The 14,835-nt window shown below is 41.9% G+C and overlaps 1 protein-coding gene across 1 annotated transcript; it reads right to left on the bottom strand.

The window, feature by feature from the left end:
• Positions 1–10,042: 10,042 nt before the first annotated feature.
• LOC120995355 (fatty acid-binding protein, liver) lies at positions 10,043–13,848 on the bottom strand. The gene is made up of 4 exons (XM_040424503.1): positions 13,688–13,848; positions 13,191–13,363; positions 11,608–11,697; positions 10,043–10,174 (listed from the first exon to the last, which is right to left on the bottom strand). Exons 1-4 carry the CDS (start codon positions 13,752–13,754, stop codon positions 10,124–10,126), a joined length of 381 nt encoding a protein of 126 aa, XP_040280437.1. The 5' UTR covers positions 13,755–13,848; the 3' UTR covers positions 10,043–10,123.
• Between the last annotated feature and the right edge of the window lie 987 nt (positions 13,849–14,835).

Genomic DNA, 14,835 nt, shown 5'->3' with positions numbered 1-14,835 from the left:
TTGCAAGTTCAGCCAGTCTTTCCTGCAATTGTGTTCAGTGTTTCAGTTTTTATGCATTTTTTACGCGTGAAAAAAAACCTGAAGATTTACAGACTACATCTCCTAGAAACCATCAGTGAAAAACACATTGCATCCGGACTACATCCAGGTTACCTCCGTATGCAATGCGTTTTTCACTGAAGCCCCTTTTATTTCTATAGGACCAGGGCTGCGTGAAAAATGCAGAATATAGAACATGCTGCAATTCTCACGTAACGCAGAAATGATGTGTGGAAAAAAAACCTAAAAGTGGCCCCATTTTGTAGGCAGAACCAAATTAACATAAGGTGGGTAGCAGAAGTAAGGGGGGTCAACAATACCATTGTGCAAAATACCATCCCAGCAGAACCAATTAACACAGTGTAGCACAATATAATGCCCCCAAATCTGTCCCTCTATGGTGGCCATCAATAGCTACCATCTTCTGTCATCCTCCTGCAGTTGTCTGTGGAGCAGGGGGTTTAGGAGGTGAGGTGCGGGTCACAGCAGTTGAATTCAGGAGGACATGTGCGGCTGCTGGCTGTGGGTACATGAGTACCTGATTCTCACAGTGTCAGAAGCAGAGAGGAGGACTTGGGTGGCCCCCTGGGGCATTAGCCAATCCGCCCCTGTGTCTAAAGCTCTATGCTGCCTCTGCCCCATTGTGCTGTCTATATGGATTGCTAACTAAATTATCACTGACCCTATGCGATTCCTGCGTCACTATTCATGGGGTCTATAGGACAGTATTTAACATATAAAATGTGCCAAATTTATGTATTGCACATTGATAGTTACAGCGCCTGACAGTATGGTATCTGCTTGTATTATAGCCACTGCTGGTGAGGCACATGAGCAGCAGTCATCGCACCTGTGGTGACCAAAATAGACCTTGAACCTAAGCAAAGTACCAACAGTGTGGGCGTGCCACCAAAGGTACGATATCTTGCAGAGGATGAGACAATATGCTAGTAAGATGGCCCTGTGAATGAGACAGCTGCAGGTGTGACCAGCTGTAGCGACGCCAAAAGTGGTTGAAGTACCAGGTGATATTTGGGCCCCCTGAGAGAAGAGACAGGAGCAAAAGGGCTAGTGCCACGGTGCAAAATAGAAACCAACACCCTACATAAACTTCTGGGAACACTTGACTTGGAGGTGTAGGTATAGTGTGGTGACTTCAGTGCCCGGAAGATAGATTGTGATGGCTGCAAATGAAGAGAAACTCTGAGCTGGACAACTGGTGGCCTTAAGGCCTAAAATCGCCCTAGTAACATGGAGGTACTCCAGGGACAATTTATGGACTGTATGTAGGGACTGTAAATGGCTGCTCTGACTTTGTCTCTATATACCATTGTGTTTACTACAGCACTGAACAGATGTGTTCCTTCACTGATAAAATGTTTTGACACGAGTACAGTGCCTTCGAAAGACTTGCATTAAGAGGTTGTCCTAGCTCAGCATTTACAGGACAGCTGGTAGTGGTAGTCAGAGTTACGAGAACAGCATGGCCTGCTAGAAACAGTGCAACACAAGCCCCTGTGTCATTTCCATAACTCGGCCTCCCCTGGCCAGAGCTTAGACCCATCTTGGCCATGAAAATGGCGATATGGGACAACCCCTTAGTGACCAGCCTGTTTTGGACCTTAGTGACCAAGCAATTTTTTATGTTTTTTTTAATCGTTGTGTTTTAAAAGCCATAACTTTTTTGAAAGCCATAACTTTTTTGAAGGCTTCTTTTTTGTTGGACAAATTGTAGTTTGTAACCATTTTGGGGTACACATAACTCAGTGATTAACTTTTATTGAAGGTTTTGATTGACCCTATTATCAATTAAAGGGGTTGTCTAACTTCAGCAAGTGGCATTCATCATGTAAAGAAAGTTAATACAAACCACTTGCTAATGTATTGTTGTTACCCATATTGCTTCCTTTGCTGGCTGGATTCATTCTTCTTTTAAATTATACACTGCTCATTACGATGGTTACGACCACCCTGCAATCCATCAGTGGTGGCCTGCTTGCACAATATAGGAAAAATTGCCGGCCTCTCTGGTGGCCAGGACCATTAGAGCGCACATAGGCTGGTGCTTTTCTTATATTATGCAAGCACAGCCACCGCTGATGGATTGCAGGGTGGTCGTAACCAATGAAACAAGCAGTTCATAATGTGTTAGAAAAATGAATCCAGCCAGCAAAGGAAGGGTAATAACAATACATTAGTACGTGCCTTCTATTAACTTTCTCTACATAATAAATGTTATTTGCTGAAGTGAGACAACCCCTTTAAGACCTTGAATGCTTTTAATAAAAAAAAGAAAGCCACTCACCTGGTCACTGGAGCTCTAGTCCAATCTAGTCTTGTTCTTGCTGCTGCTGGTCATGTGCCTCAGTGATGACAAGTCCCTGAGTGGCATGTGGCCACTGAGTGATCACAATCTTTTGAGCGTCTTGCCATTGTGACTAGGGACCACTTTGTATGATGTCCAATGGCCCTTATAGTGTACACGAAAGAATATATCTTAAAGAGGACCTTTCACCGATTATTACACTATGAACTAACTATACAGCGCTATAGACCGTGACATCGGTCTATAGCGCTGCTGGGGGCAAATGGCATTAAAGGTGTCCATAACCTTTTAACCCCTTCCAGCAGAAGTCAGATTGGACCAGGATTGGCGCATGGCAAATGTGGTACCAATATTCAAAAAGGGTCCAAAAACAGAGCCTGGAAACTATAGGCCGGTAAGTTTAACATCTGTTGGGGGTAAACTGTTTGAAGGTTTTCTGAGAGATGCTATCTTAGAGCATCTCAACGGAAATAAGCAAATAACGCCATATCAGCATGGCTTCGTGAGGGATCGGTCATGCCAAACTAATTTAATCAGTTTCTATGAGGAGGTAAGTTCTAGACTTGACAGCGTCGAATCAATGGATGTCGTATATCTGGACTTCTCCAAAGCATTTGACACTGTACCACATAAAAGGTTAGTATATAAAATGAGAATGCTCGGACTGGGAGAAAACGTCTGTATGTGGGTAAGTAACTGGCTCAATGATAGAAAACAGAGGGTGGTTATTAATGGTACACACTCAGATTGGGTCACTGTCACTAGTGGGGTACCTCATGGGTCAGTATTGGGCCCTATTCTCTTCAATATATTTATTAATGATCTTGTAGAAGGCTTGCATAGTAAAGTATCAATTTTCGCAGATGACACTAAACTCTGTAAAGTAATTTACACTGAAGAGGACAGTATACTACTACAGAGGGATCTGGATAGATTGGAGGCTTGGGCAGATAAGTGGCAGATGAGGTTTACCACTGACAAATGTAAAGTTATGCACATGGGAAGGAATAATGCAAGTCACCCGTACATACTAAATGATAAAACACTCGGTAACACTGACATGGAAAAGGATCTAGGAATTTTAATAAACAGCAAACTAAGCTGCAAAAACCAGTGTCAGGCAGCTGCTGCCAAGGCCAATAAGATAATGGGTTGCATCAGAAGGGGCATAGATGCCCGTGATAAGAACATAGTCCTACCACTTTACAAATCGCTAGTCAGACCACACATGGAGTACTGTGTACAGTTCTGGGCTCCTGTAAACAAGGCAGACATAGCAGAGCTGGAGAGGGTCCAGAGGAGGGCAACTAAAGTAATAACTGGAATGGGGCAACTACAGTACCCTGAAAGATCATCAAAATTAGGGTTATTCACTTTAGAAAAAAGACGACTGAGGGGAGATCTAATTACTATGTAAAAATATACAGGCCCGTCGCTAACAGACAGGCAAAACAAGCAATTGCTTGGGGCCCTGAGCTGGCCCGGAGCCAAGCAGAGCCGGTGCTTGTTTTGCTTCCTTTAAGGCTGAGTAACTCAGAAGATCCGATGGTATATTCTAACCCCAGGCGTTCCCATGGTGACGGGGACGCTTGCCTGGGGGTTAGAATATATTATCGGATCTGAGTTTTACGAGCTCAGTGAGATCGTAAAAACTCAAATCCGATGTTATATTCTAACCCCCAGGCGTTCCCATGGTGACAGGGACGCTTGCCTGGGGGTTAGTATATACAGGGCCATGCCGCTCACAGCAGTATATTTATAAACTAATCAGTAACTACTTTAACTTTAATCATTGCTCATTGCTGAGCTCTTTTTATCATGGCACTGTTTAGGGGAGGGGGGATCTGTGGATGGCACTGTTTAGGGGGGATCTGTGGATGGCACTGTTTAGGGGGGATCTGTGGATGGCACTGTTTAGGGGAGGATCTGTGGATGGCACTGTTTAGGGGGGAGATCTGTGGATGGCACTGTTTAGGGGAGGGGGGATCTGTGGATGGCACTGTTTAGGGGAGGATGGATCTGTGGATGGCACTGTTTAGGGGAGATCTGTGGATGGCACTGTTTAGGGGGGGATCTGTGGATGGCACTGTTTAGGGGGATCTGTGGATGGCACTGTTTAGAGGGGGATCTGTGGATGGCACTGTTTAGGGGGAGATCTGTGGATGGCACTGTTTAGGGGGGGATCTGTGGATGGCACTGTTTAGGGGGGATCTGTGGATGGCACTGTTTAGGGGGAGATCTGTGGATGGCACTGTTTAGGGGAGGGGGATCTGTGGATGGCACTGTTCAAATTTCATGCACATTAAATGCAAAAGCAGTATTTGCACTGTAAACCTCCTTTTTTATTTATATAAAATGTGGGTGAACTTAACCCCTTAAGGACATAGGACGTACCGGTACGTCCTAACTTTTAAATAGGCATTTCGGCGCCCCAGGGGTTAATCGGAACGGGATTTCGGCTGAAATCATTCAGCCGGCATCCTGTCACAACGCCAGGGGGGATCATGTGACCCCCCCGTGTCGGCGATCGCAGCAAACCGCAGGTAAATTCAGACCTGCGGTTTGCTGCGCTTTTTGCAGTTTCTGATCCCCGCGGTCTCTGACCGCGGGGATCAGAAACTTTAGAGTGGCTAAAATCAATATTTTGTCGCGGGGGTGTCGCAGGCGGTGGGGGCGTTGCAGGAAGTGGGCGGTGCGGCAGGCGGGATCGCGATCCCCCGCCCGCCTCCCCATGAATGATCGTTGGCTTCTAGTGGGTATACCAGGGTGCCAGCACATTGCTGGCACCCTGGTATAAACGGCTGACATCTGTGCAGATGTCAGCCGTTTAACCCTTTCCATACCGCGGTCCGTACGGACCGCTGTATGGAAAAAGTTAACTGTCATCGGTCTTTGCAGCCCCCCGATGGAGAGGGAGAGAACCCCCCGACAGCCCCCCTCAGCCCTGTGCTTACCCTTCCCTGTCTGCGAAGTTGTGGCAGACGGGGAAGGTTCCCATGGCAACAGGACGCCTGCTCAGGCGTCCTGCTGTCCATGGTGCTGAACAGATCTATGCTAAAAGCATAGATCTGTTCAGTGTAAGTAAAATACAGTACAGTGCAATATATATTGTACTGTACTGTATTATACAGACATCAGACCCACTGGATCTTCAAGAACCAAGTGGGTCTGGGTCAAAAAAAAGTAAAAAAAAAAGAAAAAAGGTAAGATAAAAAAAAATATATTTATCACTGAATAAAAATTAAAAAAATAAAATACACTACACATATTAGGTATCGCCGCGTCCGTAACGACCTGATCTATAAAATGGTCATGTTACTTTCCCCGCACGGTGAACGCCATAAAAATAAAAAAATAAAAACTTGAAATTTTGCCCACCTTACTTCCCAAAAAAGGTAATAAAAGTGATCAAAAAAGTCGCATGTATGCCAAAATAGTACCAATCAAACCGTCATCTCATCCCGCAAAAAATGAGATCCTACTCAAGATAATCGCCCAAAAACTGAAAAAACTATGGCTCTTAGACTATGGAAACACTAAAACATGATTCTTTTTTGTTTCAAAAATGAAATCATTGTGTAAAACTTACATAAAAAAAAAGTATACATATTAGGTATCGCCGCGTCCGTATCGACCGGCTCTATAAAAATATCACATGACCTAACCCCTCAGGTGACCACCGTAAAAAAATAAAAATAAAAACAGTGTAAAAAAAGCCATTTTTTGCCATCTTACGTCACAAAAAGTGTAATAGCAAGCGATCAAAAAGTCATATCACCCCAAAATAGTGCCAATCAAACCGTCATCTCATCCCGCAAAAAATGAGACCCTACTCAAGATAATCGCCTAAAAACTGAAGAAACTATGGCTCTTAGACTATGGAGACACTAAAACATTTTTTTGGTTTTAAAAATGAAGTTATTGTATAAAACTTACATAAATAAAAAAAATTGTATACATATTAGGTATCTCCGCGTCGGTGACAACCTGATCTATAAAATTACCACATGATCTAACCTGTCAGATGAATGTTGTAAATAACAAAAAAAAAAAACGTGACAAAAAAGCTATTTCTTGTTACCTTGCTGCACAAAAAGTGTAATATAGAGCAACCAAAAATCATATGTACCCTAAACTAGTACAAACAAAACTGCCACCCTATCCCGTAGTTTCTAAAATGGAGTCACTTTTTCGGAGTTTCTACTCTAGGGGTGCATCAGGGGGGCTTCAAATGGGACATGGTGTCAAAAAACCAGTCCAGCAAAATCTGCCTTCCAAAAACCGTATGGCATTCCTTTCCTTCTGCGCCCTGCCGTGTGCCCGTACAGCTGTTTACGACCACATATGGGGTGTTTATGTAAACTACAGAATAAGGGCCATAAATAATGAGTTTTGTTTGGCTGTTAACCCTTGCTTTGTAACTGGAAAAAAAATATTAAAATGGAAAATCTGCCAAAAATGTGAAATTTTGAAATTGTGTCTCTATTTTCCATTAAATCTTGTGCAACACCTAAAGGGTTAACAAAGTTTGCAAAATCAGTTTTGAATACCTTGAAGGGTGTAGTTTCTTAGATGGGGTCACTTTTATGGAGTTTCTACTCTAGGGGTGCATCAGGGGGGCTTCAAATGGGACATTGTGTCAAAAAAACAGTCCAGCAAAATTAGCCCTCCAAAAACCAAACGGCGCACCTTTCACTCTACGCCCTACTGTGTGGCCGTACAGTAGTTTACGGCCACATATGGGGTGTTTCTGTAAACAGCAGAGTCAGGGCAATAAAGATACAGTCTTGTTTGGCTGTTAACCCTTGCTTTGTTAGTGGAAAAATGGGTTAAAATTGAAAATTAGGCAAAAAATGAAATTCGCAAATTTCATCCCCATTTGCCAATAACTCTTGTGCAACACCTAAAGGGTTAACGACGTATGTAAAATTAGTTTTGAATACCTTGAGGGGTGTAGTTTCTTAGATGGGGTCACTTTTAGGGAGTTTCTCCTCTAGGGGTGCATCAGGGGGCTTCAAATAGGACATGGTGTAAATAAACCAATCCATAAAAATCAGCCTTCCAAAAACCAAACGGCGCACCTTTCACTCTACGCCCCGCTGTGTGGCCGTACAGTAGTTTACGGCCACATATTGGGTGTTTCTGTAAACGGCAGAGTCAGGGCAATAAAGATACAATGGCTGCTAACCCTTGCTTCGTCAAATTTCCTCCCCATTTGCCAATAACTCTTGTGCAACACCTAAAGGGTTAACAATGTATGCAAAATCAGTTTTGAATACCTTGAGGGGTGTAGTTTCTTAGATGGGGTCATTTTTGGGTGGTTTCTATTATGTAAGCCTCGCAAATCGACTTCAGACCTGAACTGGTCCCTAAAAATTGAGTTTTTGTAAATTTCAGAAAAATTTCAAGATTTGCTTCTAAACTTCTAAGCCTTATAACATCCCCAAAAAATAAAATATCATTCCCAAAATAATTCAAACATGAAGTAGACATATGGGGAATGTAAATTCATCACAATTTTTGGGGGTATTACTATGTATTACAGAAGTAGAGAAACTGAAACTTTGAAATTTGCTAATTTTTCCAATTTTTTGGTAAATTTGGTTTTTTTTTGTGCCCAAAAAATAATTTTTTGGACTTCATTTTACCAGTGTCATGAAGTACAATATGTGACGAAAAAACAATCTCAGAATGGCCTGGATAAGTCAAAGCGTTTTAAAGTTATTAGCACTTAAATTGACACTGGTCAGATTTCAAAAAAATGGCCTGGTCCTTAAGGTGAAAATGAGCCCGGTCCCTAAGGGGTTAAACTGTATGGCTATACTGTGGTTCCTGTAGGCTTTGCGTGCGTAAGGTGGGGAGGGCGTGGAGGGGGGGGCCTCCATGTCTATTTTGCTTGGGGCCCCCAAATTCCTTCAAACGGCACTGTAAATATATCAGGGGTCAGTACAGAGATCTATCCCATCATCTATTTATCCCCAGGACTGTGACTGTGACGAGGAGACATCCTCTGCGTCTGGAGGGAAGAAGGTTTGTACACAAACATAGAAGAGGATTCTTTACAGTAAGAGCAGTGAGACTATGGAACTCTCTGCCTGAGGAGGTGGTGATGGTGAGTACAATAAAGGAATTCAAGAGGGGCCTGGATGTATTTCTGGAGCGTAATAATATTACAGGCTATAGCTACTAGAGAGGGGTCGTTGATCCAGGGAGTTATTCTGATTGCCTGATTGGAGTCGGGAAGGAATTTTTTATTCCCCTAAAGTGGGGAAAATTGACTTCTACCTCACAGGGTTTTTTTGCCTTCCTCTGGATCGACTTGCAGGATAACAGGCCGAACTGGATGGACAGATGTATTTTTCCGGCCTTATGTACTATGTTACTATGTTACCAAGTGCCGGAGGCCCATTTTTAAAATCTGACATGTGTCACTTTATGTGGTAATAACATTGGAATGCTTTTACTTATCCAAGCCATTCTGAAAATGTTTTTCCATGATACATTGTACTTCATGTCAGTGGTGTATATAGAGAAGCAAGGGTCCCATAGCAAGGATCAAACCAGGCCCCCCATACAGGACAGAAGGGTTTCTGCCTAAACCCCTTTCAATGACCCTTGGGCCATTTTTTCCACTGCCTCATTTGCTAAAAGTTGAGGGAAGGTAATTCCATAATTGTTTTGTCATTTTTTTTTATGGGGCTCACTGTGTGGGATAATTTTTTTTATATGTACCTGGAAATTTTTACATAATTTAATAGATGGGGCACATTTAATAAGACCATCTTTTTAGACACCGGTCTTAATAAAGCTCCAAGCTGGCAGTGGATCCCCCGAAGTTATATAGAGGTGCGGGCCTCTTCTTAACTTGGACGAATCTAGCGCCAGTTCTAAATATAACACAGCTTCCTTGCTGTCTTACATTTAGACCTTTTTCTACGCCTAAACCAGGCGTAGAAAATGGTATATGAAACAGGCCTGCCAGCCCGTCCCCTTCCCCACCCACACCACGCCCACCCTTTTAGACCTGGCGTGAGTGGGGAGAACTCGCAGATTGCGGCACAACTAGCCATTGCTCTGCAATCTGCACCTGAAATACGCCTAGTTTAGCTGTATTTCAGATTAATAAATGATCCCCTATGTTTTTATTTTATTTCCCTCCATTTATTATGTCTTTCGTGTATTTCGTTTGCACTTGGTTATACTTGTATTTAACACTACTTGCGCCATGTTTTTCAGTTTTGTATTATCCATTGTGAAATCTCATACTGTATGTATGAATAAATACCAAGTGAAACATCAGCATTTGTTGTGGGAGTTTCTACCCATTGAATCTTTCATTGATCTTAACTGAAGACTTGTCCGAAGTAGGCAGTGTTCTCTGTTATTTCTCACTACGGCTAAGAACGCACCAGTCTGTCGAAATGCATGGGTACTTCAGTGCTATTTTTCTTTGCAATGCCATGATATAATAATATTTTTACTAGAATAAAGACTGAATTTAGATGTTACTAAGTGCTGGATCATTTTGTTTTGGATGTAAATTACTTCAGAAGTCTGACAGGATCCACGCACAGTGGATTGATCATTCCTGATGGCGGGTGAGCCTGAATTTTTTGTCCACTATTGATTTATGCAAAGTTATGTGAAACGACAGCGACCATTTAAATAGAACAAAGATACTTTTCAAGCAAAATCGTTTCTTTATTAATAGACAACAGATGTTTTTGGTTTCTGGTACAAAATAGGAATTGCAGGATCTTAAACCCTCTTACTTTTCCTGGTTAGTGTTGATGAGCCAATGGTGATTTTCTGCAAGGAGGGAAACAAAATTTCAAATTAAAACACATCGTTACATAAATAAGCCTTATGTTCCCTATTTAGTTTCCCTATTCCTATTAGTCTGAGCAAGTGAGAAAGCCACACCAACATAAAATTGCCAATATTAATATTATAATTGTAGTTATAGTTGTAAATGAAAAAGGAACTGTTTTTAGTTAAACCATGTCTACAACTATGAGAACACAAAAAATTCTGTCTATTTTAATATATATATATATATATATATATATATATATATATATATATTTATATATATATACCTGTAGTGTAACCATTGTGTATCCCTTTAAATGAGCATTCCAGCCCAATAAAATGGCCTGCAAAAGGTTAAAAGAAGGTCCCTGCTGATGTCTTGACACAGCAGGAAATAGCTGGGAATACTGTTCAGCCAATCACTGGCTGAGGCGGGTCATCAGTGTAGTCAGTGATTGGCTGAGTAGCATTCCAAGCCATTTCCTGCTGTGTTAAGATAGGAGCAGGAAGTGGAGCACAGCACAGATTCGGGCACTGTCAGAGCATGTTGTTTATTTTTTTCTTAACCATTTGCAGACAATGGGACAGATTTTATTGGGATGAAATACCTCTAAATTATTCTATTCTAATTTTGACCATACAGATAACTGTTAGCCAAACAAACTCTTGTTCAGCTGACAGCTATCCCTCCCGACTTTCCCATACACGTGCATGATTATCTTTTTTTGAAAGTGCATGCATTTTCAATAGGGAGAGAGGAGCAAGCCACTACCAAACACCTCTGGTGGCTACTTTTCGGGTTTTCTCATCACAGACAATGGGAGCATATCGCTAGGATATTCCCCCATTGTCTTATAGGTGCGGGTCCCATCGCTGGGACCCGCACCTATATCGGGAACGGAGCCCCGCAAGGTGGTGGCTGGAGGACTCTGGTCCGACCACCACCAAGCGCGCTCCCCATAGAAGTGAATGGGAGCGCACCGCAAATGACTGGCCTCCGCTCCCATTCACATTTATGTGCCCGACGGAAATTGCCGAGCCAGCGCTTGGCTATTTTCAGCGGCCCCATAGAAAATTAATGAAGGGCGGCTGCACATGCGCAGTGCGCCCTTCAACACTTTCAGGGTTCCGTTCTTGATATAGGTGCGGGTCCCTGTGGTTGGACCCGCACTTATAAGACAATGGGTACATATCCTAGCGATATGCCCCCATTGTCTGTGATGAGAACCCCTTTAAGAACAAACGGATTGGATTTTCTGAAATGCAATAGCTGGATCCTTTAGTCAACATCTGCCATCAGAGAAAAGTCAGGATACTCCCATAAACATTAGATTGTCATTTGATCTTGCAGAAAAAAAAACACCAGCAATTAGTCGACATTAATTTGTATGGGCACCTTATCTTAGTTCCCTGATCTATTAGAAACATACCTCCACCATTTCATCTCCATTGACTTCCTGTATGTGAGAAAATTTGTCGCTATTGCAGGTGAGTTTTCCACCTTCCAGTTGCACAGTAACCTATAGAAAAGGAAAAACAATATTGTAATCTTGCGTAAGAGACAATAATATATTAGGAAATGTCATTTCATATGCAACCTGTAATATATTTTCATTAGCTAAATCTGATAATTTCCATCAAAGAGCATGGAAAACTCTAAAGCAAACTATATAATGCTTACTCATTTCTTTATGGCATGGAGCAGGGATGCCCAACCTGTTGCCCTCCAGCTGTAGCAAAACTAAAACTCCCACCATGCTTTGACAGCCTACAGCTATTAGGGCATGCTGGGAGTTGTAGTTTTGCAACAGCTGGAGGGCCACAGGTTGCTCATCCCTGGGGTGGATGCTTATACCATGCTTCTTCATCTATGATTTAAAACTAGGCAATATTCATATCAGATTAAAGGGGTTATCCAGGATTTCCATATGTCTGGCCTATCCTCAGGATAGGTCATCAATATCAGATCTGCAGGGGTCCTACTCCTGGTACCTCGCCACTCAGCTGTATGAAGAGGCCGCAGCTCTCCGTGAGCGCTCAGACCTCTTCCTAGGCCAAATGATGTCCTATTCATCAGTCACATGGCCTAGAGGCAGCTCAACCCCATTTAAGTGAGTAGGGCTGAGCTGCAATACCAAGCACAGTCATTATACAACTGGGGTAGACTGGGAGCTTGATCATTCGATTATAAAAAAAAATCATGATACATGTTTTTTTTATGTTAGTATGTTTTATTTTTGCTGATATTGAGAAAATAAAAAAAAGTCCCTGTTTTTACATTTTTTCAACAAAAAAATTGTGACTAAAACATTTAAGTCATGTCTTCCTTTTTGGAAGTCTTTTTTTAAAATGCAATAATAGGTATACATCATTTTGGGTAAGGAATAGGGATATAGCTGTAGCTACTGATGTGTTTTTTTTTTTTTTTGGATTCATTTTTATATACATGTCCTTTAGGTCATAAGAAACCTATAAGGGACATTTTAACATTACAGTATTTTTCTTTCATTGCTAATATTTTCTGTGACCAGGGCCAGACTCTTAGTTCCAGTTACAGGGCAAATACAAGCCCTCGATTGCAATATAAAGCTGATCTATGACTAAGACCTAGCAGGTCCGGCAGCCACTGTACCCTGCACCTGCAAATCGCATTCTCACTGACACTACAATAGTAGAGGATAGTATGGCCTATAAGCTCCCCAAGGAGAGATAATACCCCCTAAATCATAAATATGCTTGACATGTATGTTGGGAGTTTTTCCAACATACACATTAGTGTAGATGCATGAAGAGATGTGAGCAGGGCCTTACATTATGTCCAGATGCATTTAAACACAATTGTGCAAATTTACGAAAGGCAAAGTGTATTTGTTGCCTATAGCAACCAATCAGTACAGCTTTCATTTGGTTTTTACGCTTGAAAATTTTCTTTTGCACAGTTTCACAAAACTCCTATATGTTACATCTATTCACAAAGCAATGAGATTTCAAAGACAATAAATGAAATCTTTACCTTGATCTTCTTTCCATCCATGGTGGTGATTTCTGACTCCTTTCCAACAGTAAAGGAATTGCTATGAGTTTGCTTTGGGGTCTTTGTGGCAACAACAAATTCATTTCCATTTTGCTGGATTTCAATTACGGGGTTGACATCCTTTGCTACTTTGACAATATCTTCAGGCAAACCTGTAATACAGAATATTGAAGAATATTATGGTCAAAATGAAAATACAAGTGGCTGAAAACTTTTTGCAGTTGCTATGCCTAAGTACACTGAGGAGTAGTCACTGTAGAACCATGATGGAGTTTATATATTGGACTGAATTTCATATATGGCACCTGGCAAAACTTATACTGGGACCTTAGATATTAATGTGGTCTGCATGAGTAAAAGTATCTCTCCACCTTGCTTGGTTCCAGAAATGTGGGCCTACATACAAAACGTTAGTATGAAAAAATAAGGTTAATATTAAATAAACATGTATAAAGTTCAGTGTATGCTATTCTTACCTACAGTCCTCAGGAAATTCTCATAGTTCTCCTGAGCATAGACATTCCAGGTTCCATTGAAGGACATGGTGACTCTTGATGTTTGGATGGAGACAGGCGAATGGAAGTGACAGGAGTGATGAGTGATACTGCTTGTGCTAAGGCAGTTTATATCTGGCCTGGCACCCCAATGGATCTATTGGATGTGATAATAATTAACTACACAACCATCAATCATCAACGGCTTGTTTGACATGACCTATAGTTCAATGTCCAGTAGTTTCTGTGTTAGTGAATATTATGTAACATGACCCTTTCATTCTAATATCATACACATTTTGCTGAACTGTCCTTTAAAATACATTTTATTTGTATTCATCCTCTCTATTCAAGATGAGCTCTTTTTTGGAGACTTTAAAGGGATTCTGTCACCAGGATTAACGATATAGAGATATTTATATGTGCCCATTAGTCTCTATGCAGTTTTTAAAATAATCCCACTGTTTATGCTCTGTGTGCTTTAGATTATTATAAAAACAGATCTTATTGATATGTAAATTACCTCTGTCAGGAGCCCAAGGGGTTGTCCCACGATATGTTGGAGCCCAGCCGCGCCCATCGATCCGAAGCCCAGCACCACCTACCACTTAATTTATTCACTCCACTATCCCTGACGTCAGTTCTTCTCAGTGCTGTAATCTCGCGCAGGTGCAGTGGACACTGTAGTCTGCGCCCATGCGGACTACTGGCACCGGCTTCGACGAGTCAACTGCGCATGCGCCGGCTCCCTCTGCGCGATATTACGGCACTGAGAAGAACTGACGTCAGGGATAGTGGAGTGAATAAATTAAGTGGTAGGCGGTGCTGGGCTCCGGCTCGATGGGCGCGGCTGGGCTCCAACATATCGTGGGACAACCCCTTGGGCTCCTGACCGAAGTAATTTGCATATCAATAAGATCGGTTTTTATAAGAATCTAACACACACAGAGCATAAACAGTGGGATCATTTTAAACACTGCATGGAGACTAATGGGCACATATAAATATCGCTATATCGTTAATCCTGGTGACAGAATCCCTTTAAGGTAACGGTAGAGCATTATGGGTATTTAACTAATATAATATTACTTCAAGTCATACTAGGGCTTCACAGAAGCTTCTGGGGGGGA

The sequence above is a fragment of the Bufo bufo genome, chromosome 3 (genome assembly GCF_905171765.1).
Source record: "Bufo bufo chromosome 3, aBufBuf1.1, whole genome shotgun sequence".
Lineage (NCBI taxonomy): Eukaryota > Metazoa > Chordata > Amphibia > Anura > Bufonidae > Bufo > Bufo bufo.
Note: the sequence above shows the minus strand (reverse complement) of the source record. Positions and strands in the feature narration are given on the sequence as shown.

Coding starts and splice junctions, on each gene's coding strand:
- LOC120995355 (XM_040424503.1), bottom strand. CDS start 13,754: ATGTCCTTCAATGGAACCTGGAATGTCTATGCTCAGGAGAACTATGAG. Junction 11,698..13,190: donor TGGATGGAAAGAAGATCAAG/GTAAAGATTTCA, acceptor CCTTTTCTATAG/GTTACTGTGCAACTGGAAGG. Junction 10,175..11,607: donor ATGGAGATGAAATGGTGGAG/GTATGTTTCTAA, acceptor CCCTCCTTGCAG/AAAATCACCATTGGCTCATC.